At 50.2% G+C, this 26,184-nt stretch overlaps 10 protein-coding genes across 15 annotated transcripts; 2 read left to right on the top strand and 8 right to left on the bottom strand.

Moving 5' to 3' along the window:
- Positions 1 to 264: 264 nt before the first annotated feature.
- On the top strand, positions 265 to 629 carry AAFC00_004317 (uncharacterized protein; the record flags this gene model as incomplete). The annotated part of the gene is made up of 2 exons (XM_069343947.1): positions 265 to 282; positions 345 to 629. 2 exons carry the CDS (start codon positions 265 to 267, stop codon positions 627 to 629), a joined length of 303 nt encoding a protein of 100 aa, XP_069202499.1.
- Positions 630 to 1,300: 671 nt separating this feature from the next.
- On the bottom strand, positions 1,301 to 2,479 carry AAFC00_004316 (uncharacterized protein; the record flags this gene model as incomplete). Its single annotated transcript, XM_069343946.1, has 3 exons — positions 1,301 to 1,801; positions 1,872 to 1,927; positions 2,023 to 2,479. 3 exons carry the CDS (start codon positions 2,477 to 2,479, stop codon positions 1,301 to 1,303), a joined length of 1,014 nt encoding a protein of 337 aa, XP_069202498.1.
- A 1,165-nt stretch (positions 2,480 to 3,644) lies between these two features.
- On the bottom strand, positions 3,645 to 4,976 carry AAFC00_004315 (uncharacterized protein; the record flags this gene model as incomplete). Of its 2 annotated transcripts, XM_069343945.1 has the most annotated exons (3): positions 3,645 to 3,698; positions 3,951 to 4,174; positions 4,409 to 4,976. In XM_069343945.1, the coding sequence occupies 3 exons, from the start codon at positions 4,974 to 4,976 to the stop codon at positions 3,645 to 3,647; spliced, it is 846 nt and encodes a 281-aa protein (XP_069202497.1). The 2 variants fall into 2 exon arrangements, with proteins under 2 accessions (XP_069202497.1, XP_069202496.1); XM_069343944.1 differs by lacking the exon at positions 3,645 to 3,698 and having other exon boundaries at positions 3,945 to 4,174.
- Positions 4,977 to 6,565: 1,589 nt separating this feature from the next.
- On the bottom strand, positions 6,566 to 8,471 carry AAFC00_004314 (uncharacterized protein; the record flags this gene model as incomplete). Of its 2 annotated transcripts, XM_069343942.1 has the most annotated exons (3): positions 6,566 to 7,108; positions 7,180 to 8,108; positions 8,396 to 8,471. In XM_069343942.1, 3 exons carry the CDS (start codon positions 8,469 to 8,471, stop codon positions 6,566 to 6,568), a joined length of 1,548 nt encoding a protein of 515 aa, XP_069202494.1. The 2 variants fall into 2 exon arrangements, with proteins under 2 accessions (XP_069202494.1, XP_069202495.1); XM_069343943.1 differs by lacking the exon at positions 8,396 to 8,471 and having other exon boundaries at positions 7,180 to 8,280.
- A 682-nt stretch (positions 8,472 to 9,153) lies between these two features.
- AAFC00_004313 (uncharacterized protein) lies at positions 9,154 to 10,650 on the top strand (the record flags this gene model as incomplete). Of its 2 annotated transcripts, none has more annotated exons than XM_069343941.1 (1): positions 9,154 to 10,650. In XM_069343941.1, one exon carries the CDS (start codon positions 9,154 to 9,156, stop codon positions 10,648 to 10,650), a length of 1,497 nt encoding a protein of 498 aa, XP_069202493.1. The 2 variants fall into 2 exon arrangements, with proteins under 2 accessions (XP_069202493.1, XP_069202492.1); XM_069347767.1 differs by having other exon boundaries at positions 9,202 to 10,650.
- Positions 10,651 to 13,937: 3,287 nt separating this feature from the next.
- On the bottom strand, positions 13,938 to 15,030 carry AAFC00_004312 (uncharacterized protein; the record flags this gene model as incomplete). 2 transcript variants are annotated; one of them, XM_069343940.1, is made up of 2 exons in its annotated part: positions 13,938 to 13,986; positions 14,060 to 15,030. In XM_069343940.1, the coding sequence occupies 2 exons, from the start codon at positions 15,028 to 15,030 to the stop codon at positions 13,938 to 13,940; spliced, it is 1,020 nt and encodes a 339-aa protein (XP_069202490.1). The 2 variants fall into 2 exon arrangements, with proteins under 2 accessions (XP_069202490.1, XP_069202491.1); XM_069343939.1 differs by having other exon boundaries at positions 14,060 to 14,979.
- Positions 15,031 to 15,036: 6 nt separating this feature from the next.
- Positions 15,037 to 15,668, bottom strand: AAFC00_004311 (uncharacterized protein; the record flags this gene model as incomplete). Its single annotated transcript, XM_069343937.1, has 3 exons — positions 15,037 to 15,130; positions 15,203 to 15,248; positions 15,449 to 15,668. 3 exons carry the CDS (start codon positions 15,666 to 15,668, stop codon positions 15,037 to 15,039), a joined length of 360 nt encoding a protein of 119 aa, XP_069202489.1.
- A 4,260-nt stretch (positions 15,669 to 19,928) lies between these two features.
- Positions 19,929 to 22,228, bottom strand: AAFC00_004310 (uncharacterized protein; the record flags this gene model as incomplete). Of its 2 annotated transcripts, XM_069343935.1 has the most annotated exons (4): positions 19,929 to 20,296; positions 20,717 to 21,225; positions 21,283 to 21,339; positions 21,393 to 22,228. In XM_069343935.1, the coding sequence occupies 4 exons, from the start codon at positions 22,226 to 22,228 to the stop codon at positions 19,929 to 19,931; spliced, it is 1,770 nt and encodes a 589-aa protein (XP_069202487.1). The 2 variants fall into 2 exon arrangements, with proteins under 2 accessions (XP_069202487.1, XP_069202488.1); XM_069343936.1 differs by having other exon boundaries at positions 19,929 to 21,225.
- A 993-nt stretch (positions 22,229 to 23,221) lies between these two features.
- On the bottom strand, positions 23,222 to 24,175 carry AAFC00_004309 (uncharacterized protein; the record flags this gene model as incomplete). The annotated part of the gene is made up of 1 exon (XM_069343934.1): positions 23,222 to 24,175. The coding sequence occupies one exon, from the start codon at positions 24,173 to 24,175 to the stop codon at positions 23,222 to 23,224; it is 954 nt and encodes a 317-aa protein (XP_069202486.1).
- A 47-nt stretch (positions 24,176 to 24,222) lies between these two features.
- Positions 24,223 to 24,712, bottom strand: AAFC00_004308 (uncharacterized protein; the record flags this gene model as incomplete). The annotated part of the gene is made up of 3 exons (XM_069343933.1): positions 24,223 to 24,296; positions 24,351 to 24,618; positions 24,677 to 24,712. 3 exons carry the CDS (start codon positions 24,710 to 24,712, stop codon positions 24,223 to 24,225), a joined length of 378 nt encoding a protein of 125 aa, XP_069202485.1.
- Positions 24,713 to 26,184: the final 1,472 nt, after the last annotated feature.

Genomic DNA, 26,184 nt, shown 5'->3' with positions numbered 1-26,184 from the left:
AGCCTCACACTAAACGACGAAGCGAAACGAGGCTCGAGAGAGGAGCCTCGGTGGTATGGAGAGTTTATGTCCGTAAACAAGCGGGGCAAGTGAGCAGAACCCCACCTCAGGATGCTTTTGCGGCGTAGGTTTAAACGTAACCATTAGTCCTTGTCATTATCCTTTTCCTTCTCATTCTCATTCAGACACGTATACTGCAAAGGACAGCAGGGAGTAGAGCATTACTATCCTCAAGAAAACAACATAAAACAGACCGCACTCAAAATGCCCGCCAGCGTCATCGTAAGCCTCTCCCTCTCATCCAACCTCCCAACTCACGCTGATGGCGCCAAAAAAACCAAAAGGTCCAATATCCCCAAGGCAGCAAGTTCGACATGGACTACTACCTATCTTCACACATGCCGCTAGTAGCCAAACACTGGGGGCCCGCCGGCCTCAAGTCATGGAAAGTGCTCAAGTTCGGCGACGACCAGCCGTACCTGGTGCAGGCGACGCTGGAATGGGGCGACATGTCCGAGTTCCAGAAGGCGTCGCAGGGGCCCGCTACGAAAGAGATCATGGACGACGTCTCGAACTTTTGTGATAAGAGCCCGATTTTGATGCCCGGTGAGGTTGTGGGGTCGTCGTGAGTTTTTCTTCTTCTGTCATTTTGTCGCCCTCTGGTCGGGGAGGGTGCGAGGAAGCAATGCTGCCGATGGGAAATGTGTGCATCGGGGAGATGGCTGATTCTTGTTGTTGCGCGGTGGGTCTTAGTGCTGGACATGCTACTTCGGAGTCGAAATTGTAGTTATGAATCTGATGACAGAACAAATGTTACTTTCGTTTGACGATTGGCCTGCCCGAGAAACTACCTCTCAAGCTACCTGTACTTCGTCACGTTACCTTACTCATCTTATCAGTCTGCCTCAGACGCACAAATGAGGCCACATCACACTCGATGCCATAGAGACAAATCTCCATATCAGACCAGATCAATCCAGATCAGATCAGATCGATAAAAGAAAGACAAGGTCCTGGCTTTCCAACCAGTCAACTTTTGGAGTCATGTAGCAGAGCTAGATCCTCAAGCGAGAGTCGGCCAGGTCATGGCTGCACGAGTCGTGATGGTCGTCGTCCTGTCCTGGATATGTCTCCTTGGTCATGATGAATTAAGTCTAGTTCCCCGCGAAACTTTTATGCAGATATCTATTTCTATCAACAATATCTATTGCGAGCCTATATACCTTGTTCATGATTTCACAAAAGCCCGACTTCTCTTCTGCTTGTCCTCTATACCGGCTTCCTCTATACCGGCTTCCTCTTAGGAAGAAGGCGAAGAAGGACCAACAATGACGTTCTGCGGCTTGCCCGCCACGAAAGCCTCCATATTCTTACAAGTGACCTCGAGCGTGCCCTTGAGCGTCCCACTAGAATACCAAGCCAAATGCGGCGAGAGCAACAAATTAGGAATACTCGGATCGAGCAGCGGGCAATTCTCCGGAGTGGCAGGTTCGGTCTCGAAGACGTCGACGGCGGCGCCTCCGATCCTGTGCTCTCGCAGCGCGTCAGCGAGCGCCAGTTCGTTGATGATGCCGCCGCGCCCGACGTTGACGATGATGACGTCCTCGCGCATCGTGCGCAATTCGGCTGCGTCGATCATATTGCGTGTCGAGGGGCTCAGTGGGCATGTCAGGATGACCACGGTGCTTTGGGACAGCACGTCTTCAAAGGTGCTGCGGCCTTCGCGCGCGGGAGCGCCTTTGCGCTCGGCGATCAGGACCTGCATGCCGAGTGCTTTTGCCATCTTCTCGGTGCGTTGGCCCTGGGTGCTGGGTTTAGTGGTTCGTTCTGCCCGAAGATCGAAGAGACTGGCTAGAGGTAAGTGAACTCACCAGGGCGCCGTAGCCAATGACTCCGAGTATCTCCTGGCTGTTAGTCTTGGGCGGACCTGTTCAACACGCTCGCGTTAGCCACCACCCCCACCCTGAGATCCAACCGCTCCATGGAGCCAGCGCAAAAAGATGAAGGAAACAAACGACTCACGAGCAAACTGCGCAACAGCAGCAATAGCATCCACCCACTTCCCCCCGCCGACCACAAACCCATGCAACCCCATCAAATTCCTCTTGACGGCGCCCAGCAGCGCAAAAGCATGTTCCACCACCGTCTGCGTATTCTGCGCAGGCACATGAACCAGCGTGAGCCCCCTCTCTCTAATCGCCTCGAGATCGAAATTATCGACGCCGACGCCCAGCGACGCGCATAGCTGCAGCTTCGGCCCGCAGGTCTTGAGCGTGTCGTAGCTCAGACGTGTGCCCGTGCCTATCACGATTGTGGCATCTTGCAGGCGCGAGGCGATTTCGCTGGCCGAGGTCGAGCGGTATCTTGTTATTGTGTGTGGGAAGGAGGGAGGCGGGATGGTCGCTGATGTGCCGTCGAGGACTACGATGTGGTGCACGAAGCCGCCTGCTTCTGCGTTTTGTACTCCTTGCGTTGCCATGCTTGGGTCCTGTGTAGGAGGAGTCGAGGATGTTGATGCGGCGTTCCTCTTTATAATTGATGCGTTTGGTGTCGCTTAAGGAAGGATGAAGGGAGAGAGACGTGACGATTGGGTACACATCAATGTTTTCTCCCTCTTTTCTCTCGCTCCGTTACTATGACTGTTTGTATACAGCTACGTGGGGTTTCGCAGTCTTATCGTCTACTTCTTTGGTTGTCAAACGCGCCCTAAGCGATAAGTCGGCGTTATAGCGTGCTTCATCGGAGTTAACACTCGCACTTTTCGTTTATTCAAAGCTGGGATCCCTAGGAACCAAGTCGTACTACGGTACGTGGGGAGAGTGATTATAGAAATGTAGAGATATAAAGTGTAGTACTGTCCGTCTCTCGTGTCCCTCATCTATCGTAGTATCTATCTAATTCGTGAAAGTCTAAAGAGTGCATCTAGAGAAAGCACGGGTTCTCGTAATCGTGTCTCACATGACTTGCAGGGATGCCGCCATGCGAGGTACTATAGAACAAACACCTCAGCCACATACCAGAAAAACGAATGACAGGATCCTCGACAAGCAATCATCCTGCATCCGTATGCACCTCTTTTCCAACCGAGTGCACGCCAAGTCTCACGCGTATCATCGCCCGCCGCTCATGGAAAACCCGCTTCGTACGTCGATGAGCCTTGCGAATCCAGCCGATCATAGGAGCATGTGGATATCTGACAGCCACAACCGCCTGTCTTTCGTGGAACGTCTTCTCTGAGATTTGTTGCGGCGACAGTGGCTGTAGCGTGAGCGGTTCCCCGGTTTGTAGTGAAGTAGTGACGACAGGAGGCACAACACCGTCGGTGTCTTGTAATGAAACATGAGTCGTAGGAATTATAGATTCGCCTAGCAAAGATAGCGTAGAAGAGCCAGAAGATGAATAAGGCGCAGGTGACAATAACGGAGGTGTGTCTACAACATTGACTTCGGGGTTTCTTACGATACATCGTCCCTTTTTTCTTGGGTGAGGATTGGTGTATGGTATAGCAGGTAGTTCCAAAGGTTCGTGGCTTGTTGGGGTTCTAGACGAGTGATGAGAGTCGCTGGCACCATTTTGCTAAGGCTGCGAACATTCAGCATTCTTCGATAGGCTCATTCTGGCGTAATTCGTGGCGACGCGGTCGATTAGATGCCGAAACTGTATCCACCGAGGTCGCGGTCTCTTTGCTTTGCTCGAAGCTACGGGGGCGTCAGTGGTGAATCAGGATAGCAGCGTGATCGAAAAAGTGGTTGAAATGGTTGTACGAAGAGCACTCCATACTCACGGTCTCTTACTCCGATCTAGGCTCTTACATCTCCATGAACCGCATGGACAGACCAAACCAACAACGCCAGAAGTAATGAACATAGAAAGATTCTCAGGGTATCGGATGCAAGGAAATCAAAACCACAACCCATGCGCCAGACCAACAACAAACAGTAAAGTTATACCTTGGCTTGTATCGAGTTTACCCGGTAGTACTCCTTCTCTTGCCTCTCCTGCTCGGCCCACTGCGCCTGAGTGGCACGCTGCAGATTCTTCTGCTCTTCTTTGGACAGAGGCTTCACGTCCGGCAGCCTCTTCTTGCGAGATTCGGGAGTCTCGACGAGTTGAACTTCGCCATTGGGAGTGGTGACGATATAGTGGCGGTATTCAGTGTTTGCCCAGCCGGTGCCTGCAGCTCTGTGAGTACGATATTGCTTCTTCGCATCGCGCATTTCAAGCTTGGCATCTTCGTATGTTTTACGAAGGTGCGCAAAGTGTTTATCGCTCGGCTTGTGATGGTAGTTTTGGATAGTCGAGGCTCAAACGCAGACATCAGAATGAAAAGCAAGGAACAAGTTCTGGCAGGAGATGGGAAAGACGTGACAACACTTTGTGTGATAAGAAAAGAAAGGCAAAGACATACCTGCGGAAGGTGTTCCGTCGAGTCTGCTAATATCACTCCAGTCCTGGGTAAAGTAGTGCAAGAACCCACCATGGGTGACGACTGCCACCTCCTTCTCATCACGGGAGTACAGAAATTCTCTTGCCACCTTCGCTCTCTCCTCAATGGCGGATGAGTTGGGGGCCCATCTTCCAGTCTTGCTGGTCCAGTCGGCATTCTGAGACATTTCCATGATCGATGTATCGATGGGCTGTCCAGCAAATTCTTTTCTGATCTCCTCGAGACTGCTGCCGGTATCACAAGGAAGATCAGATGTTTCTTGCAATTCAGGCAAGAGCAAGACCTTGAGGTTCTTTTGCTTGATAACCGGAGCGAACGACAACAGTGCAGTGTAGATTGTACGTTTCAGAGGAGATGCAATGATGAGCTCAATCTGATCCATGTGGGCTTTGGGGAAGTTTTGAGCCAGGATGCGGCATTGCTCTTCGCCCATGGGAGTGAGGAGGGGATCATGTATAGCATGGTTGGCAACCGTGAGATTGTGGAAACCCTGGGCATGACGAACGCATGTGATAGTCGAAGGTGCCATCTTTGATTACTTGAGCTGAGACCGACAGATACCTGTGGATGGTGAAGTTGATGGACAAGATCAAAGTCGAATTGACGGGAGTTTATGAGAGATCAGTCGTGATGATAATTCAAGAGGTCAAGTAGCAACAATCGATGTTACCACAGGTTGAATGCAACAAAAGATCGAACAAAGGATGACGTTGGCTGACCGCAGGTGATGAAGTCTAAGGTATGATGGACCAATAGGATGTAAGACAACGATTCTTTTCGCAGGAGCTGTAGATATGCTGGTGACGCTGAAAGCAGAATATATAGATGAAGAAGAGACGGAAGGAAGATCTAAATTGAAACACGTATTTAAGACAACATTGCCGTAGGGTCTACTGGTCGTACCATATCAGGCTGATTTATTAAGGTTATCTCGATGACAAGAAGTGAAGGAGCCACGGCCGGCACTGCCGGTCTTGCCAGTTGGTAATGCAGCGTGACGAGTGGACTACGATTGAGGGATCAGCCAACGTCGTTCGCTTAGAGATGCATCTTAGTAAGGAGAGGCACTGGAAGTGCATTGTGAGTGTGCCACATGGCCCGTCATGATATTCGATGTAACAATACCTTAATACAGTATAGTAATTGTTCATCATCAGAAACAATCATCGGCGCATCCATCAATCATTGATTTTAAGGTACCCTGATGCGGCTCTGACCGCTGTCAGAATACAAAAAGGAAGGGTCTCTGCCGGCCTCGGCTTGACGATCCCGCTGTCATGCAGGGTAGGTGCGTCACACCGACCTGCATGATCGGTAAACACGATACTTAAAGCAGTAAATCGATCAAGATGCGGACGACACTGTTCCTGAGCGCTGCACTGTGCTGAGGGTATATTATATGGGTATTATCGAATCAAAACTATAGCATTACTTGTACTCCATGTCTGTGGATCAGCGGCATCCATTTCGCAGGAGACACACGGCATATTCCGCATTGCAGGTAACGTGACTTCCTGTCCGTCCATTCAGAACAAAGCCGAAGGCCTACTTGAGACTCTCACATTGCGCTGCCGCAGGGGTAAGGTACTTTCACCGCCGTCGTGCTTGCTCCTCTCGAAGCCGCACAAGAGAGCATTCCCGTCGACCCTTTATACAATTTTCGCATGGTGCCTTCGCGTCGCATCCCAATGTCAATTTTATGCAGGCCATGCATATATAGACAGTGAAAGGATCGTAAAAGCATTGGACGCCCTTATTGCGACAGCATTCACAAGGTTGTCCCGCATTACATACTTGACTTGTCTGTATGCACGGAAAGCAGGCTTCATCTTGGCGTACTCGAAGTTTGCCAGAGCAAACCTCTAGCGTGCTGCGTGGGTATCGAATTTTGCAATTCCGACATGGCATTTGTCCGTCGCATCTTCCCCCCAGTCTTTTGCAGGTGATGCAGTATAATGCTTTCTCAACAAGGGGATGAAGACCCCATGCAATAGCCATGTTTATCTTGTGATCGCGAACAAAACGTGCTTCATTCCCGGATTGCAAAGCCTCGAGAGCTGCGCGTGTGAGTGGTATAGGTGCATTGGGGTCGATGATCTTGGGGGCGTCTTGAGGCTTCTAGCTCGCTTTCTGCCTGGCCAGCCAAAGGCCGACGCTCTCTCTAGCGAGAGCTCCACCCCAGACTCCGTCCCTGCCTCCTCTTCTGAACTCCTCGCCTGGGTATGACTCGTCACCGAAGCCCCTGCCACCTTCGGCCAGAATGACTTCCAGATCACGCTGCTGGCTGCTCGTCCATCTCTTGATGAAAGCGGCGGGATCGCGAGCCAGCGAGTCGTAGAACTTGCGCTTGGCATTGGTGTGGTTGATCTTCTGGATCATCAGTGCCAGGTCGTCGTCGAGCTGAGTGATGGCTCTGAGATTGGCGAGATGTGAAGGGGAGCTGTGGATGGCGCGCATCTGACGTTGAAGAGGCGAAGGGAGTTGAACGCGAATGTCGTAGACGGTCGGTTCCGAGGGCAGTTTGTCTGATTCAGCAGGAGGAGAGATGTAGGCTTTGTCGACACGGATGGTGTATGATAGCTTGATAGGGGGGAGAGGAGTGAGATGGGGAAGGATCTGGTCGGGAATGTATGGAAAGTAGAGAGACTCCGTCTTGAAGACCTGATGACGGATCATTGTCAGTAAACACAAACACGAGTAGCTTCTGCAAACATCCTGCAGGGGCCTCTTACTGCTTTCAGTCTCTCGTCGCACACTATGCGACGGTTCTCCTCGTCTTCCTGGAGTCCAAAAGCACGGATGTACTCCCAGATGCCTGCCACGACGCCAGCACGAGTGTCCTCTTCAGTGTCGAGAAGATCGGCGAGGGCGGGACTCAGCTTGAAGCGATCGGGAGCCTCATCGCGCACGAGGTTGATGGTGACGTTCATTTCTTCGTCGCTCTTGCGCTCGAACTCTAGTACGTCAAAGTCGGCCTCGCTGCTGTCACCACCGGCTTGTTGCGCAGGAGGGTTGGCAGATGCAGGCTTCCTCCATTCGATGCTCGTGAAGCCGTCAGGCTGGAGACTGGCGGGTCTGTCGAAATCGATGGTGATGGCTTTGAAGAAATGGCTGAGCTTGGTCTTTTCGTTGGGCAGGGGCAGCATCGAAGGCTTTGCCTTGGTGGTGTTGTCCTCGTCCATGGCATCGGCGTCTTTGTCATCTTCCATGTCGTCTTCAGGGTCGGGTAGCAACCGTCCTTCGATCTTGACTCTGTATCGTGCCTGCGAGTTCTCTCCGAAGTCAAAGGTGCCGTCGGCTCCGAAGGTCTCGCCTCCCTCTTCCATGACTTGCCATGGCTGCCCCTCGGCTGTGTTGCTGACCCAGATCCTCAGGACGCCTTCTCGCTTTCTGGAGGATGGCAGCTCTTCGTTAATGCCCAGTCGCTTCTGCATCATGTGCGCGTCAAGCTTTCGCTCAATCTCCCTCAGACGCTTGTATCGCTCTACTCCATCGCCGATGCACACCTCGGCCAATTCATCAGCGAGATTGCGGTCAGTGGGTTTGCGCGCCTGGCGCTTGCCTGCCTCGGCGCGACGGAGTTGTTCTTGATGTAGTTGAGACTGAGCTGTGGCGCCTGGAGGCTGTTGCGCGGCCTGTTGTCCTGCGCCGTAGATGGGGGCTGTGGCGTCCGTGTCAGTTGAGAATGATCGGTATTTGCGCTTGAGTCCCATCGAGCTGCGTCTCCTGTCGATGTTGCCAGATCTGTGGGAGTCACTGCCACATGGCGGCAGATTCATCATGGCTGCGGGTGCATAAGGCAGCGCAGTCGGAGGGCCCACGTAGGGCATCATTTTGATCGCGGATTGTAAGAAAAATCAAGATTCATGCAGCAAAAGAGGAAAATCGATGGAATCTTCTATATCTGAACTCTGGGACAAAACACGAAGATGGAAATGTTCGTCTTACCTGGACCGCGACGGGCGCCGAGCTGCGATGTATGCGGCGAGCGTTGCGTCGCTTGCCCAAAGCTTCGGCTCTGCATCTTGCGAATTTAAGGTCAAGGTCACACGCGCCACGGGCTTTTCTGATTAATGATATTGTTATACTGCGACACAATTGAAGCGATGGAGAGATTGGGCGGATGGGAAGGCAGACGCAGACGCGTTAAGATGTATGGAGAAGTCCCACTCGTCGCGTTTGGCCAAAAAAGAACCGCAACAATTCTGAACCGCTCAAAAGGCCGGGGTTGCAAGCGAATTCGCGGGGGATACTCTCTCTCTTCTCTGCTCTACTATCCATTCTTCTTCGCTGCATACCTGGCCCTCCTTGCCCGTCTATTTTGCCTTGCCTTGTCTTACTTGGCCTCTCATGCTATATGATTCCTGTTCGTCTCCAGCACCCAGACTGCTTCTTCATCGGCTACTTTTTGTCCTCCCTTCACCGATCCCTCGAGACTAGACTGCCGTCTGCTATAGCCATAACTTTAAATTTCCCTAATCAGAGTCAAGGTAAGCTAGTGCTGGACACTCTGACGCTTGGCCAATGGATCGTCTACACTGCGTCATTCCTCTTACTTTATCACCTATTCTTTTGTCGGGCGATAGAGCATCTAGTGATATTCGTGGTGATGTTATGACTCTTTCCCTCCGCTTATCTCCCAAGTCAATTCCTCTCCAATATCACCCTTCACCTCTTCTAAACTCCTCTCCTTATGTCCACACTCCATGGCCGCGCAGTATCTCGCTGCTCAAGGCATCAACCTTGACGCAAAGATGGCACGAATTCAATTTGCCGGAGCTGCTCCTGACTCCAGCCTCTCATCTCGTGTTGGCCCACTCAAAGTGAGACCCTATACCAGGCTGGACACTGTGTTGAATGCTACTCTACCTTGTACATCTCCAGGCACTCTCTGGGACATTTCCATACTCGGTGGTCGAATCAAGAGTGCAACAGCCCATGACCCTTCTACTCTACAAGCTCAGATTGAGAATGTTGCAACCACTATCGATGCACATGGCGCACTGGTAGGTCCGGCGCTGTGTCATCCACACATCCACTTGGACAAGCCATATCTCCTTTCTCACCCAAAATATTCTCATCTTCAGATACAGCGCGGCGACTTTGCCGAGGCCATGGAGCTGACGAACAAGGCCAAGAAGAACTTTGCGCATGACGACCTCTGTGAGCGCGGTCAGAGGGTCGTCGACGAGAGTGTCATCGCAGGCGTGACTTCCATGCGCGCGTTTGTCGAAGTTGACCCCATCGTGGGCATGACTTGTCTAGATGCCGGGAAAGAACTAAAAGACAAAGCAAGAGATCGTTGCGAGATACAACTCTGCGCCTTTGCCCAACTCCCCCTTTTCTCTGGTCATGAAGACAGCGGTGAAGAGATGCGCTCGCTTGTCGAGTCCGCCGCGCAGAGACCGGAGACTCACGTCGTAGGCAGTACACCCTACGTCGAGGGTGACAGAGACGCAATGAAAAGAAACGTTGCCTGGCTCGTAGATCTCGCCCTAACTACTCAAAAACACATTGATTTCCACCTCGACTACAATCTCGACGCCGATACCGAGCCACTGATATGGTTTGTGATCGAAACCCTGAAATTCAAAGCCTGGACATCCAAAACAAACAAGACAATCGTCCTAGGCCACTGCACACGCCTCTGCCTGTTCACCGACGCCGAATGGCAAAGACTGAAGCATGAAATCGCTGATCTCCCAATCTCATTTGTCGGTCTGCCGACGAGCGATCTCTTCATGATGAGGACGGAAAACCAAGTAAGAGGAACTCTGCCCATCCCACGCATGATCAAGGAGCTTGGCCTCAATGCAGCGGTAGGTATAAACAACGTGGGCAATGCTTTTACCCCACAGGGATGCTGTGATCCATTGTCTGTTGCGAGTATGTGCGTAGGCGTCTATCAAGCTGGCACAGTTAGTGATGCAGAAATGTTGTATGAGTGCATATCCACTCGCGCACGAGCGGCCATTGGGCTGGTGGATACATCCAGTTACGAGGCAACAGAGCTGGACACTAAGGAGGCTCATTCGAAGCTCCCTCTGCACCTCAACATCGCACACGGAGACAAGGCAGATCTGGTAGTCTTTGCGGAAGAGGAGGTCGAGTGGAGAACAAGGAGGAGTATCTCTGAAGCTGTCTATCTTCATGATGGAGCCAGAGGCAGAAGAACCATTAAAGGCGGAGTCCTCGTCGAATGAGACGCATCAGCCTCGACATGATTCACACAGATACAATTGCCACGAGCTCACGGCCAATATCATATTTCCCTTCCATCTCTTATAAAAAATGCACGCCATAGTCTTCCTCCGCACCAAATTTCCCACCTCCACACCTCCCTCTACCATAATCTCCTGGTAATTCACCGTTCCCCCTACCACAAACGAGATGCCAAGAAGAAAAGCAAAACAAAAGGTCGTGCCCGGGTTCGAACCGGGGACTCGGGAATCCATATCACCAACACTTGACAGTCTTGTACAATCAAAATCCCACGTGCTTACCGCTACACTACACAACCGATGATTGGTCCATATCTCGAGTTGTGGATCTTGAGGCTCTGCGCTCAATTTGGGGGTATATAATCCTTGTATTCTTTTTCTTGTTTCTTGGAGTTTGGGTGTCAAGGTCGAGAGGTACTGTAAGCGAAGGAGATTGTCAGTCGAGGGCCGAATGGTGGAAACAGCATACCTCTCAGTGATATTGGAGAAATCGAGGTATAGGCCCTCTTGCTCAAGAGTCCCTTGTAGTGTTCGTGGACTTACTAGATTGACTTGGCACAAACAGGATATACTCCCACCTCTACAGCACGACTTACATGATATTCCAGCCCGAAACCGGACTGTGTATGAGACTTGTGTATGAGACAGCAACCAACCGAAAGCGTTGGCTTAAGGTAAGGTAGCTGAATGCGGAGCTCCTTCGAACATCTTATAGTCACGATAACCCCAAAGTGCTACGACGGGTAGAGCAGCAAGTCACCACAGATTGAAAGTTTGAAAATTGTTGATTCGACTAGATGTTAGTAATATCTGCCGACAAAGAAATCAATCAGACCAAGTTTTGTAAGCAAAGCAACCTAGCAGCAAAGGGATCATACAGTATCTCGATCGTACAGTAGGTATGCATAGCGACGCTGTGGCTCCCACATTGGGTGAGACTTCAGCATATTTCATAACAAGAGCAGATCCAGATAATGAATATTACAGTTAGAGATGCAAGCTTGAGCATGTTCTGGCGGGAGTCTGTAAGCACTACTATATACATTTTCATCGACCACTGTAATTACGACCGTATCCTCTCACCCTGCTACTGACTTAAGATATAACAGTTTAGAAGACAAAGATGACTCTTTGGTAAGCTTGGCACACCCTCTTTTGATCGCTTTTGCAAGAATTCAACCTCTTTGTAGATTCAATGGAGTATCCAAGGTTTAATCAATTCAATTGCCATTCATGGAGGCATGCCTCCATAGATACATTCATGAGGGCTTCTGCAGCCCTATTAGCTTGCAATTCAGGTTGCTTCGCTGCGTTTGAGGCCTCATGTTCTATTCGTGCCTTCTTGATTTGTTCTACGGTTACAAATCCAGTATCCGGATCTATGACCATTCGTTTCCTTGATGTCGACGAAGAAGCTGCTTCTTGTAGTCGAAATGTTTGTATTCCTAATTGATGTTCGAGAAATGCATTTTGCGCAGCAAACTGAACGATCGCTTTAGCAGCCTTGTCTAATAGAACTCTCTCATCCTTGCTAATTTTTCGACTCTTTTTGAGCAACTGCATACTGCGTAAAAGACGCCGTGTATCTTCTTGCAAGTATCCATGAACTCGCGAAGCCTCGATCTTACGTCCGATTACAGAGGCAACCCTTGGATTACGCTGAACGAACTTAGAGAGCCATTTGACACCCAAAGGTTCGTTGTCGTCATTCATACGAAGGACTTGTTGAGCCATTTCGCGAGCACGCTTCGGAGAAGGGGGTGACCTTGCATATCTTGCTCTAACATCCAGTCGACAAGAAAGCTCTCTTGAATGGGCGAAAGCCTTTGTAAGTTGTTCGTGACTGACGCGTTGATTGACACCTCCATTATGTCGACGATGAAGGGTTGAGTATGGTATGCCATGCTCTCGTGCAATACCCTTAATTGACTTTTCAGGGTGGTTTTGGAGCTCTTGAATAGCCGCTTGTATCATGAACTCGCGTTGATCCATGGTAGATCGATGTGACATTGATTCGATTGCAATACAATGAGTGATTTGAGTAGAAAAGTATTGGAAGGTTGCTACGAAGGTACTCGTCAAGTTGGAAACCGATCCAGAGAGGGAGTGCTAAGCTTACTCCGCTAATAGATCTTCTGAACACTTGATGGGAAAGTTCTTGCAATATATACCAGTCAGATACTCATTCTCTCCATCAAGGACAGATGGCCGAGCGGTCTAAGGCGCTAGCTTAAGGTGGTCTTCCAATCAAGACTTGAATACGCTAGTCAGAAATGGCGTGGGTTCGAATCCCACTCTGTTCAACATGTTTTATATTTTTTTGCGTGGTCCAACGCGTAAAGACATCGTGGGAGGAGTGTCGTGAGCGTTTCACTTGCCTTTTGCTGTTTTGTATGAGCTGGGAGGAGCTGAGGGTAGTCAGATCAGACCAAGAAGCTGTTTGGACGATTCTGTTGTTCGTTGGTCGCCTAAGTCAACAGTAGCAGCATCTTGCTACCGAATATTTATTAAAGTACACACTTGCAGAGTAAGCAAAATCAACGAGTTGAGCTCTCCAGCAGAAGAACATGATCAAGTTCAGAACTATATTCGCAAGCACATCTAGCGCTCCTCCTTGCCTCCCAGACGCTTCATAAATTCGGGCCAAAAGTAGGTATCTAGATTACCTTGAAGTAGCTAGCCAGTCTAATATGGAGCAAAAGGGACAAAAAGTGCGTTGCACCATCCGTGAATCGAACACGGGGCTGGTCGAACTTGCTGCGGAAGCTGGCAACGACCAAGTTTACCACTAACCCAATGGTGCTTCGTTGAGATTCCATTGAAATTAGTTAATGTATATTGCTAGAATTAAGGGCAGGACGGCGCCGTGTCCGGATAATATCACCATTCCAAGACATCAGCCGACAATGAAGCCAGAAGTCGTCGACACGCCATTTTCCTTTGTCCTCACCACTTGTCTTGCCTACCTTCGAGCATTACTGAAACTTAGCTTTTCACAAGTAGAATGAAAGCTATGAATTAGATTCAAAGTCTTGGAATATTCTGGTACTATCTGAAAACGAAAGAAAAGAAGGATTGCCTCTTGCAGATGCCCCACCTTACATTCCTCGTCTACAGAGCCAGATGGGGCGCTCTATGCGAGGCGCCAAACACGTGTGACAAGACAGAAAAGAAAAATCAATTCGACGTGTCTGTTTCCTTGCAGGGTATACAGCCCTCCGCTATTACTCAATTAAACATATACCTGGCCCCGGCGCATCATGATCCATTTACTTGGTAATGAAGCCGAGGTAGTCTGCCACGATCAGGGTGACCATACTGTTGGAACATAGCATTAGCCTTTGGGTCAACGAACAAGGCAAGAGCAAGGAAAAAAATAAGCAAGACTTACGCATGAGGCGCAATGCGGACATAGTACGTCGAGAAACCACGGTAGAATCTCAGTGGGCCCTCCTCCAGTGCCACCTTCTTGAAACAATCAACCATGCCCTTGTAGGGCAACTCTCCGTTGGGACCCTTGGTCTGCTTCTGGAGTCTGGTTTTGACGAAGTCGAATGGAAGACTGAAGAAGGAAGCGAAGAAACCAGCCACGGCAGATGCCGTCAATGTCTGGGTACGCGGTGACAGAGAGGTATCCTTGAGTCTGGACTTTGCCTCTGAGAAGAACGCAAGCTGGCCAAAGTTGAGCGCCATGGCGCGGACAACAGTTGGATACGCACCAGACCACAAAGCGCCGACGCCCTCAGCCTTGGAGATGCGGCTCAAGGCATCGATGACAGACTTGTAGTTGGCTCGCTCGGCGGCAGGTTTCAGACCATCACTTTGCATACGAATGAGCGCAAGATCGGCTGGGTTGCTGATCATTGCTGCGAGTCCACCTGCCGTCAGACCGGCCCCGGCGCGCTCTGCGAACCCGATGCCATTGCCCTTGGCCTCGGCACGAGCCTTGAGTGTGTTCATGAATGTGTCGAACAGGCCCAATCGAGCGGTTGTGTATACAGCCTGTCGAAGCAGACCTGCACTGAGACCAGTGTACAGATCCATTACTTTGCCTTGTGCGAGAATGTCTCTAGTCACTGACAAAGGTGTCGGCTTGGGTCCCGTCTTGACTCCCTCGCCAGCAAGTTGCAGACGGACCTTGATCATGTCGATGGGTTGAATCACCGTCGTAGCAACCATACCGGCGAGGCCACCGTTCACGAATGGCAGGGCGCCTCTCACGAAAGGCTTATGTAGGAAGTCTTGCGTTGCTTTGCCTGGGTTCTCTGCCGCAGACCTCACGGCCGCAGGTGCGTCTTTGGCTGCAGTCATAACGACGTCCGACTTTCTCTTGGCTGCCTCGGCAAGGGACTGTCCACTCATCGCAAACTAATTGTAGGTGGAGCTATACTGAATGTAGTTCGCAATAGCCTTGTCTGGCTCTTGTGTATTGCGAACAGGTGTTTGACGACCGAGTTCTTGACTAAACTCAAATTATAATGTTCAGAAAGAATGTCCACGATAGTAGGTCCGATTATTGCGGGTATATGCTTACTCAACAAGGAGCTTGCGTGAGCAGGTGTAGGGGATCCGCCGGCTATCTATACGGTCACAGGTAAGCCAACGCTCATACCGCGATGCCTCATCCTCAGAGCCGCGATGTATTTTAGTCCACCCATTTCCCTGATGATATTCGTGTTACATCAGAAGGCCGCATCCTGTTCCACTATCCGCGCCTGACTCACGAATGCGGCAAGAATGCGATACAGTCTCGGGAATTGCACGCTGTGTTGTTGCATACCTGGGCTTACTTTGGGGAGCTTTGGTCCCTCGGCTATTGTTATCCTGGGCTTCGGGTTGTGGAGGAGGGGGATTGCGATAGGGTCAGCTATGAAGAAACTACACTGCGCGTTGACAGGGAACAAAATATGCAGGCTGGTTCTACTCTTTACGGACACAGAAAATCGTTTCGAAGGATCAGACGACTTTTGAGATTCGTTGAGATAAAATGGATGAGTCATGGAGGTTGTTCTTGTATCACCGTAGCTCTGGTGACTTTACGGCGGTATCACCATGATCTTTATCCACCACAGCGATGCGGAGAAGTACGACTCCAACTCCAGTAAGCGCATCAGGTCAGGTACTCTTTTACCCCGCGTACAGCGACCTTCCAATCACATCCTCCATTGATCCATTTGAATTCATATTGACAAGAACCCAGCTCTGCGAATAGAGAGCCTTCATATTAACCTCTTTGTTACTTTCTCATGTACAGGCAATCAATTTCTCATTTTTATTACCCGTTCGCATTAAGTTGGTGTTCGAGGTAGTACAGCAATCAGCTTAGCTGCAATGCACTCCATACGACCGGGATCCTTACTTCCATGTTATATGGCCCGAAAAGTGGGCTGACATTACAAACTCATTCTTTTTGTCCGCTTGGATAACACGAGAATATACAGATAACATTGCAGGATTATCACAGGTTTCTTCTTCATGAATTAGAAACACACTGTGGTAACACTCCTAATATGAACAGACAGCACCTTCCCCACACACCGCGGCTGGCTTACCATGCACAATTTTGTGGGGGATCAACGTTGTTGCCAGATGAAAGAGGGGAGGCCAGTCCTCCTCCACGTTCATTCTGACCAACCCGAGAACTTCCGATTACCAATCCCGGCAACGAGTAATGGGCGTACGGATACAAAAATGCTCACGGCTCTGCGCAAACGTCCACGATAATCTTCAGGGAGATCTTTATTGTTCACGGCTCTTCGCTGCCATGACGGCTATGTGTGTACTCGAGTTCGGCATTGCCGTGAAGCATGAGGTTGGTCATGTAACTAGTGCTCTCTAGCTGATCAAATAGTCAATATCCTGCTTTGGAGAAACGACTTGTTTACCGACAGCCATCATTAACATCACTGTCTCGCTATTGAGTGGGTTCTATCTCATCTACAGTAACTCAATTCTATGACAATGACGGAGTTTGGAGCTCTTGGCGTCACTGCCGGATTCCTGGTCTATGTCTGCCTAATCGTGATCATGTTTCCAAGCCTTGAGCGGCAGATGAAGAGGGAAAAGCTGGTCTATCCGTCTGCATCAGTGCGGATGACGGGAGGGTAGTCCATTGCTTGTCTTGACCGACAGAATATCTTCATCAAGTGGTAGAAAAGGTCAAGGCGGGGACGGAGATGTATCCATTTCAGTCCAACCTCATACCGATCATAGCAGGACCTTCTCGCGCGAGAGTCGTCATGTGAATAAACACATAGCCGCATGCTCGCGCTGCTTCAATGGCCAGGCCATGTACGATGTTGCTATCATCAGCTCCGAGGATCGATAAATACGACTGAATAGTCTTCTCATTCGACTTACAGCCTTCGGCTCATCACAGGTAGACTTAGAAAGCGATCTTCCGAGTTGCACTTGATGAGGAACCTGCCGTCTTTTGCAAGACATCAACGACACAACTATACGATATTGCTGCATGACTCACCACGCTGGGAAAACTAGAGAAACGAAGACTCGCAGTCGTGCTATATGGATGGTGTATGAGATACATCTGCTGTCATGAGAAAAGGACAACGGAGGATATACTCGGGTTTATGTTGCTACACAAGGGGCCTGCTATATGTGGTGCTTAATGTGTCGACAGCACATGATCCGGGGGAGCGTCGCCTATGGGGGCACGATTATCTCGGTCGAGATGCAAAATACTGTATTACATCTCAAAGAACAGGGACTATATCATGGTGTCAAAATTGTCGTGTAACAATGTCGCAGATATGAGTTTGCTTCAGGTGGTCACGGTAAACTAGTTCTTGCAATAGACTGTAGTGTGGAGCATGTCTTTTGCAGAGCACAGCTGATTAGTCATCACGCAATCCCCTTGGAGGTTATGGCAACCCACAAATCAAATCAAGCAGCACGTCGTCAACCTTTTCCAGTTCATATAGCACAATTATATTTTAAAAATAAGCAGCGCCATTGTCCATCCTCAGGATCACGTCTTGTGCATGTGAATGCGCCGGCCACTGGTCTAGAGGGTTTGCACGCGCCGACTGTCTGGTCGTACTTGGCCAATGAGGCTCAAGCTACGATTACTTCAATAAGCGCCGAGTCACAACTTTCTTTCGCATGCATACATAGAATGTTTCAGACACTGCTCTATTGGACTGCTTCAGACACTCAACCCCTTTCCACATCACAAAGTAAGGCAATAGAAGTCAAGGTAATCACTCCCATGTAGGTACCCCGGCGCGTGGATAGCAGGCCGATGTCAGGCAGGTGTTTGGGTCGCGACCATGTTTTCTCTTCAATCTCCACTTCCCATTTCTTCGAGAACTTTTCCTTCTCGTCACTTAACCACTCCTTTGGATACCCGATCCACTTCCACCGCGGGGTACACAATTGGTCATTTCACCGCTTCCAAAAGTGTAGCGATAGAGAAGGGCAGCATGCGTTCCTTCTTCACATCTTCGTTGTTGCTCTCTTCCTTCTATTCGTTCACTTTTTCACTTGCTCAAGAGGCTACCGAAGGGATCACTTCGACAGCTACTGTAAAGAATGTGAACACCAAGACCTCATCGAGTCCGGCCTCTGCCATCTCGACCCCAGCGTCTTCCTTCTTGAGTCTCTCCTCAGCCCTACCATCAGCGATCAGCACCCATGTTGGCTCCATTTCCCTGTCTTCAGCTCCCTCTGAGACTGTAGCGTTTGCGTCAGCCGCAGCTTCGAGCAGCAGTAGCTCAGACTACAGTAGTATCAGTGGCTCTGACTCGAGCGCAGACTCAGGATCAGGTGTAGACAACGACGCAGGAGCGTCCGGCGCTTCAAGCGGTAGTTGGCAACTAGGCGGCGGGGCGATTGGAGCAATCTGCGCCGTCGTAGGCGTGGTCTCGGTCTTCGGCAGTGAGCCTTCTCCATGCCATGACTAGACCTCCATACTAACCCCTTTTCTCTCCACAGTCGTAACAATGATCCTCTTCATAACAGCAAAGAAGCACCAAATGTCCATGCGCCAATCCCTGGTGCACACTTCGCGCAAAGTCGCCACAGCAATGACTCCCACGTCCGCACGCTTCCCGCGCGCCTTTTCCACCAGCCACCATAACACTAGTCACGGCGACAACCCACCTCCGTATTCGACCACGCGATCGGTCTCGAGATTTGCATCCTCTGAGCAGCGCCAGAAGCAACAGCAGAGACGAAACGAGGAAAGGCGTTCGCTGAGTCTCAATGCGTTGGGGCGGAGCAGACATAGAGACGTGAGGTTGACGTCACCGGCTCGTGGTACTGCTGGGGAGGGTGCAGGCGACGGTCGGGCTGCAAGGGGGTCCCTGACGGGTCTGAGAATCGACACTGGGCGTCCTGAGGATCTGGAAAAGGGCGCGAGTGTGGTTACTAGATCTGAAGCTAATGCTTGGGAAGGTCACGAGAGTGAGCTGCCTCGTCGTCGTCCTAGGGGCTCGATCGAGCGGCTTCTCGGGAGGTTGTGGAGGTGAGGGTTGGTTGTCATTAGGGTTATCTTGTCCTAGTGTTGTTGCCGTTGCATTATGCTTGGAAGGATAGTCGAGGAAGGGTACAGTGAGCCGGGCTAGGTGAGAGAAGTGAACGGCAGACTGAACCGTTGGCACTTTTAGTGTCTGACAAATCGACTGATGATTGTTTTTTGGTTTTCGTGAGTATTAAGTAGGTTATATATCTAGAAAGATTTCTATTTTCATCATCATTCCGGATTTTCCGATCCTTCGTTGTCGCTCGCGCGAAATCTCGTCTAGCCCGTTCGTACCCGCCGCGCGTGTTCTTCCTCTTCCTGCTTCGAGGCCGCTTCGCTTCGACCCGTGGGTATTGATGTAACCAGGAGGACATCACTCGTCTCTTTCCTCGTGAGACGAGGGGCCACGTATTCGTCCTCACTTGATGCGCCGTGATAGTCAAGCTGCCTCAGCTTCTTGGTCGGAATTGTATGCCACAACCTCAGCACAGCGAAGCGGATAAACGATCCGGGGTAAGATATGTCCATCTCAGGATGTCTCGAGTGGTCAGCTGTATGCGAACTGTGAGCGCCAATGGCTTTCGTTCGCTCTTCAGAAAGCTGCTCTGCGTGGCTCGCTGGTCATGGTCAGACGCTCGACCACGGGTCAAGAAAGCGGACTATGGAGCTGGCCATATCGATGGCTCAGCTAGCGTAGTGAGTGTAAGCATCCGACTGCATCACCCCTCCTCATCTCCACCAAGACAGCATAGCATCGCCTGTAATTCCAGCAACTTCATCAAGTCAACAGCCTCGCACCATTAGCAGTAGTGCTCTTCGCGGCCGTCGTAAGCGTCTTCTTGAGATAACAAGTCGTGCCAGATAGCACCACATCCACGCAACCAGTGGTCGTCGCACACGTCTGAATACAGCTCGCCAAGCCCCCACTACTAGTCACGGTCACGGACTTGAGATCGCCGCCGTTACGGTTCGCGGAGCACTCGATCAGGAACCGCTTGTTGTTCGATACCAGGATCTTGTTGTTGTCGGCTGGGCAGACGGCGGTTTTGGTCGTGGGCGTCGCAGTGGCTGCTGAGGTGGAGGTTGTTGTTGAGGTTTTCGTGCTTGTCGTGGTGCTTGTCTTTAGCGTTGTGGGTGCGACGGAAGCTGGTTTGACGTTGTTAGTCGTTGCCTTGATAGTGCTTGATGATTTTGAGAGCGAGATTTGCTTGGATGCTGGGGTGCTGCTGCTGGTGCTGGCTTTTATAGTGGTTGTGGGTTTTGTGTTAGATGTGCTTGTGCTAACGACTTTGTTTGTGGTGCTTGATTTGATGGTGCTGGATGGCTTGAGGACAGATGTAGAGCTTTTGCTTGTGATGGAGCTTGGTTGTGAAATAATTCTGCTCGTCGATGACTTGAGTGTGCTCAGGCTGGTGCTTGTTGCAGCTATCGAAGAGCTGGTAGTTTTCACAGTAGTAGACGAGGTGCTGGGGCTTTTTGAAGTGGACTGAATGCTTTTTGCAAGAGATGTGCTTGTGCTTTTTGCGGTAGAAGAGCTTGTGCTAGGCTTGAGAGTGTTCGACGTACTTGAGCTTGCTTTTGTTGTCGTGGAAGAAATTGTTGAACTAGCCTTCGAAGTGCTGATCAGAGTCGTGCTTGAAGTTGCCGCTTTCGAAGACGAAGTGACGGTGCTTGACTTGACTGTACTTGTCGTCGCTGAAGAAGTCGAGCTTGCTTTGCTAGTTGAAGTCAATGATACCGAGGCGCTCGAAGAGGAGCGAGAGATTGTTGAAGTTACTGTCGCACTAGACGTCGCTGGGGAAGTACTGGATAGCAATGAGGAGGGGACGATGCTACTAGACAAAGAAGCTGAACTTGAGCGAGATGATGTTGCTGACGACGACAGTGAAGACGAGGATGAGATGGATGACAAGGACGACGAAAACGACGAAAACGACGAAGACGATGAGGCCGATGAAGAGACCGAGGACGACGATGGCGATGCCGAGACAGACTCCGAGTAGACCTTGATACTGTCGACCTCCCAGTATGCTCCAGTAAAGGCACTGGGATTGTTTCCGACGTAGTTGACGCATCTGAAAGTCCTTCGTTAGCCATACAGTACTTACAATGCTGCCATAAGAGTAACAAACCCGTTGCTGCCATCCGAGGCAAGTGGACATCCTGAAGAAGAGTAGACCGAACCAGCCCTGTCGAATAAGTGAGTCTCGACAATTTCGACATACCAATCAAGCAAACTTACCAGTCACCGCAAAAGGTCAAGTCGAAGATGATACGATGATTCGCAAAGTGCCCATCGATGTCACAGCCAGCGCCATCAAAATTCGCGGTCGGCGTCCCAAAAGTAGTATAATCTGGAGTTCCCGCAGTGATGGAAGCCGGGATAGAGCCTCTTGGGAAGAACCAGACCTTGATGAAGGCAGATGTCCATTGCATAGCATAGACGCCACCACCGATAGAGTTGAAGCCATCGCCGTACGTGTTGGATTGACTCGCTCCGACTCCACAGCCCGTTGCGCCACCAGTGCTCAATGCGCAGTCGGTCGTGTACGTCCATCCACTCTGTCCTGTGAATGCCATCGAGCAGTTGTCTCCTGTGTGTGCGCTGATTTGGTTGTTTGTGCCCTTGTTCACGCCCTCGATGATGTCTAGCTCACCATGACTCGGCCAGGTTGCATCACCTAGCGTCCAGAAAGCCGGCCATGCACCGCATATGGACCCGGGCATGTGCTTGATATCCGCAATGAATAGTCCATGGTTGTAGTTGGTCTTGCCTTCTAGTCTGATAGAAGGGCGCCCGGTCGAAGTATTAGAGTAGATGTTAGTGCTATCTGTACCCCATCTAGCGACCCCATCAACAACGCTGATCAAGCCGGTCGAAGCTGCAGTGCTTTGGTCGAGATACTGCACAAAGCCATGTGTCGGATCTGAGTCCGAGATGAAATTGAACTGGTCGTAAAACGAGCTGCCGGAATATGTGTCCTGCAGAGTATACGTATAAGTCTGAGCGAAAGAACGAGGCGCAAAAGCAGAGAGAGCGGCAATGCCAACACCCAGAACGAGTGATGATGAAGGCATTCTTTCGACAATCGCAAAACAGACAACAATAACACGATTGAGACGAACGAAGCAAGAAAGAGAAAAGCCGGAAGGAAAGACGTTTATAGAGACACTTATTCTTTTGGTTTTATCGGATGGTCCTGTCCTAACGGCCGTTGAGAAGTATGAAACGGGAATATCAGCTCTCACCTACCGCGAGCCATCATCGCACCAAGGTGGCTGCGACCTTTCTTTCAGCTTGAGACTGGTCAAGCCATAAAGGCTGAACAGCGATATAAAGTGAGTCTCCTGCATCCCGACCACAACAGACAGCCTCTTCTGGGTGTAGTGAGTGTGGGAGACAAGGATGTTAGTGCATTTCCTCGATACTCTAAAGGCCTAGTTCGCTGACCCCGAGATGCTTGGCTTCACTAAAGCAGAAAGGAGATGGCCGTACTAGCGACCGACCCTTGCAGTAGGTTTTGTTTCGATACCTTATTTGTTAAGCTTAGATCTCGAGGTGTGTGGACGGAGAAAAGGGAGGGAGAACGTGGCACGGTGGTCACTGGTGATGTTGCGGCTCAACGGGTTTGTCGAAAGCTGAGGCTGTCCAGACCGGCCTGGCTTGCCGAGCCTCGGAGTTAGCTTAAAAACTGGATCAGGTCCCAAACCTTGTCCGGTCATGGATACTACAGTAGGTAGACATTGTTGCCTACTTCTCTATTGGCTTATAATGATCGAGTCAATTAGGTTCGGTGTGTTCAGCTGGACATCAAGATCATTACAAGCATTGGACGGTACCGTGCGTATCTCACCGCTTCTTTCGTTCTGGCGCCCAGCTGAAATGTTCGCTGTAAGAATCAAGCCATAACTTGTGACTAAATGTGAAGACATTTTGCTACTATGTAGTCTTGGAATCTGATAGCACTGACCATTGTTGATGCTGATTTCTACTTCCCTTTCGGACCCATCTTGCAAAGTAATACTCGGCAACAATACATGACTGCATGATACTAGATCTAGAACGACATACTAAGCTTTCGGCTGCGCTTCGTAAGCAATATAGAGGTTGTCGATGGTCGCTTGATGCTCCTCGAGCGTCGTCCTGCGTTCCACTGATCCCTTCGGCGTCATCTTGAATGGCTTCTGTGTGAAGATAGTCAAATCTTGCCTGATCATGGCCGATTCGGCATTGCGCTGATTGACACCCTCGATATACCCCCAAAAATCATCGATGACATCTTCGCTGACCTCGCCGTGTGTCTCGTCGAGCTCGACAAGCATGAATGGTACGATTCGCTTGTCCCCACCGACAATCACATCCTTCACGTATGCATGTTTGCGCACCGCGTCTTCGATGGCCTTTGCATATAACTTGACCTCGCCGGTTAGAAGTACCAGGTCGTCGGTTCTTCCGCTATACTTGTACAGGTCCGGCTTCGCGGGATGTCGAGTATACAAGTCTTTGATCCGGTAGACGTCTTGATCGGGGAAAGATCTGAAGATGCCATGTGTGTGGTTGCTTGTAGGGGTTTTCTTGATTACCATCTCGTAGAGGTTCAGATCCCCCTGCTGCTCAAACTCGATTCCATTAAAAGGGTGGAAACGAAAGTAGTCCCAGTCTTCGGAGGGGAGAACCAACCCGGGGAAGCCACATCCTTCTGTACAGCCGATGGCTCCCCAGAGGTTTGTGGTCTTGGCTAGTTCATGTCCGATCCGTTCAGACAAGGGAGCGCCACCATATATGATCAAGTCCAAAGTCTTCAGCTTTGCCCATGCTCGTGGATTCTGTGAGGCTGCTTCTATGAGGAAAGGCGGAAACACTGCACCATCAGGTTTTCCATAATCAAGGACTGTTTCCGCCAACTCGACGGAAGGCGGCCCTCGAGCTGGACCCAACAGAACAACCACATCAGGAGACAAACCCGGGATAGTCAGAGCAAACCAGATGCCGAAAACGTGAAAGATGGGAATGGTGCTGAACATCCTATAGCTACGCTGGAACAGCCGGGAGGAGTTTGGAAGGACACCGTCTATTTCTGGGAGGGTTCCCAAAGACTGTAGTCTGACATGTGGCCTTGGGTATAGACGACTGGCTTTGGCGTGCCTGAAAAGCATATTAGATGTTATTTCGCTGGTGTTCAGATGAGTCTTGACATACCTGTGGTCCCCGAAGTATGGACAACAAAGACAGGATCCCACTCAGATTCGTCGAATGTCTTCTCATAAGGATAATGTGGTGCAAGCATGCTGTCGTCTATCAACTCTTCGAACCCAGGCGCCTCAACCAGCTTGACCGTTGGTACACCACTAGAGATACTCTGTGCAATTGAGATAGTGTCCGGCGTATACACAACCGCTTTGCAGTCAAGCTTTTGAGCGAGCACAACGTGTCCCTCTACCGACGCCAGCAGTGAGGGGAGCAAGACCTGGTCGATGTCTTAGCACCACATGCCATGTTGAGTGGTTTTGATAGACTCAGTATACCTTTCTGCATACTTTGGAAGCAGCAACGATGAACATTGTATAGCGCAGGTCTCGGGGCCCTACATAGCTGAACGTCTCGAAGTTGTCACATTTACCGAAGTCTCTTCAAGCCACCAAGAGGCCACGTTGATCGCGTTCGCGAACTGCTTGTACGTGATCTCTCTAGATCCTTTGGAAAGATCCGAGTCATCTATCGGTATAGAGGCATAGACTTTCGCCGGATGATTCCTGGCAAGATTATCGATGGCAAATGTGATGATTGGTCTTTCCTTTCTGGTTAACATGTTGTTGTTTCAAAGGGTTCTTTTAGATTACGTCTGAGTAGATGAGGGGAAGATCATACATTAATATAGTTAACATGGACACAACTCGGGTATGGAGGCCTGATTATACCCGGGGCGCAGAATACTTTTGACTAGTGGTCAACGAAGGAGGGTACAGGTAAGATGAAGCATCACCAATGTGGGGTTCTTATTGCGACCCAGGATACTTAATTGTCTTGGTCGCACCAGAATCGATGTTGCATGGTCATCCGAGGTGTCTCTACAGTGCATGGCAGGCATCTCCAAGTAACCCCTCAACACGAAGTGGGTCAATGGTAGGGTGGCTGTGTCATTTAACGAATAAGGGTCTCTCGAGCAAGGTATAGAGTGTTGTATTGGGGATCTCGTATATACTGCTGGTTCTGTCAATGTCATCGCGGATGACGTGTACTATATCATAAGAGAGCGTTCTGCAGAAATGTCCTGATGCGGGTACATTTCCGAGATTATATCAGTGATCCTGCTCTTCAGATATTCTCCATTCCAAGTCAAGTTTGGAGGTTGTTTAAAAAATTCGGTAAACAGAATAAACAATGCGATAAAAAAAAACATAGCGACTTCTGTCAGCAATGAGCGAGTCTCGACTGCACGTAGAGTTAGTCCATTAGAAAGACGCAAACCACCAGCTTCCGTCCTTTGCGCAGTCTCGGCATCTCCTCTCCCCTCTTCTAAACATGTGACAAGATCAAGTCGCACTGCCTCCCTACGACTTGCCACAAGACATAGCGATTCGCAAACACCGAGACCACAAGCGAGGGGTTTAGGATAGCTATGACCTACTTTTCGCAATAGATGTAACCGCACAAAGCTTGCTCGCGATGGGCTTATCGGTCGTCGGGACACTGCATATCCAGATTCATAGATTCGGGTTGAGATATACCCGGCCTTCGCGTGGTGAAGGTGTCTAGGCGAAAATACATACATGCGACGTCCTGAACACAACTTAGCCCGCGAACGGATCTCTAGCAGCCGACCAGTCGTTCATATATGCATGTATCGTGATGAGAACAGATTAAGCAATGGACATAAGCTCATATAAATGCCCAATGACCGACGCCAAGGGTACGCCTCGGAGTTTCTGGTGGTAAGATACCCCTCGGCCAGTGACGTCGGCTCGGTCGGATCTGGAACACAATCAGATCGTAATCACAAACGTGCGCAGAGTGAGTGGTGCTGCCCCTCAAT

This window comes from Neodothiora populina (assembly GCF_041146345.1).
Source record: "Neodothiora populina strain CPC 39397 chromosome Unknown canker_contig_17, whole genome shotgun sequence".
In the NCBI taxonomy this organism is placed as follows: domain Eukaryota; kingdom Fungi; phylum Ascomycota; class Dothideomycetes; order Dothideales; family Dothioraceae; genus Neodothiora; species Neodothiora populina.
This window is presented reverse-complemented; position numbering and strand designations above follow the sequence as displayed.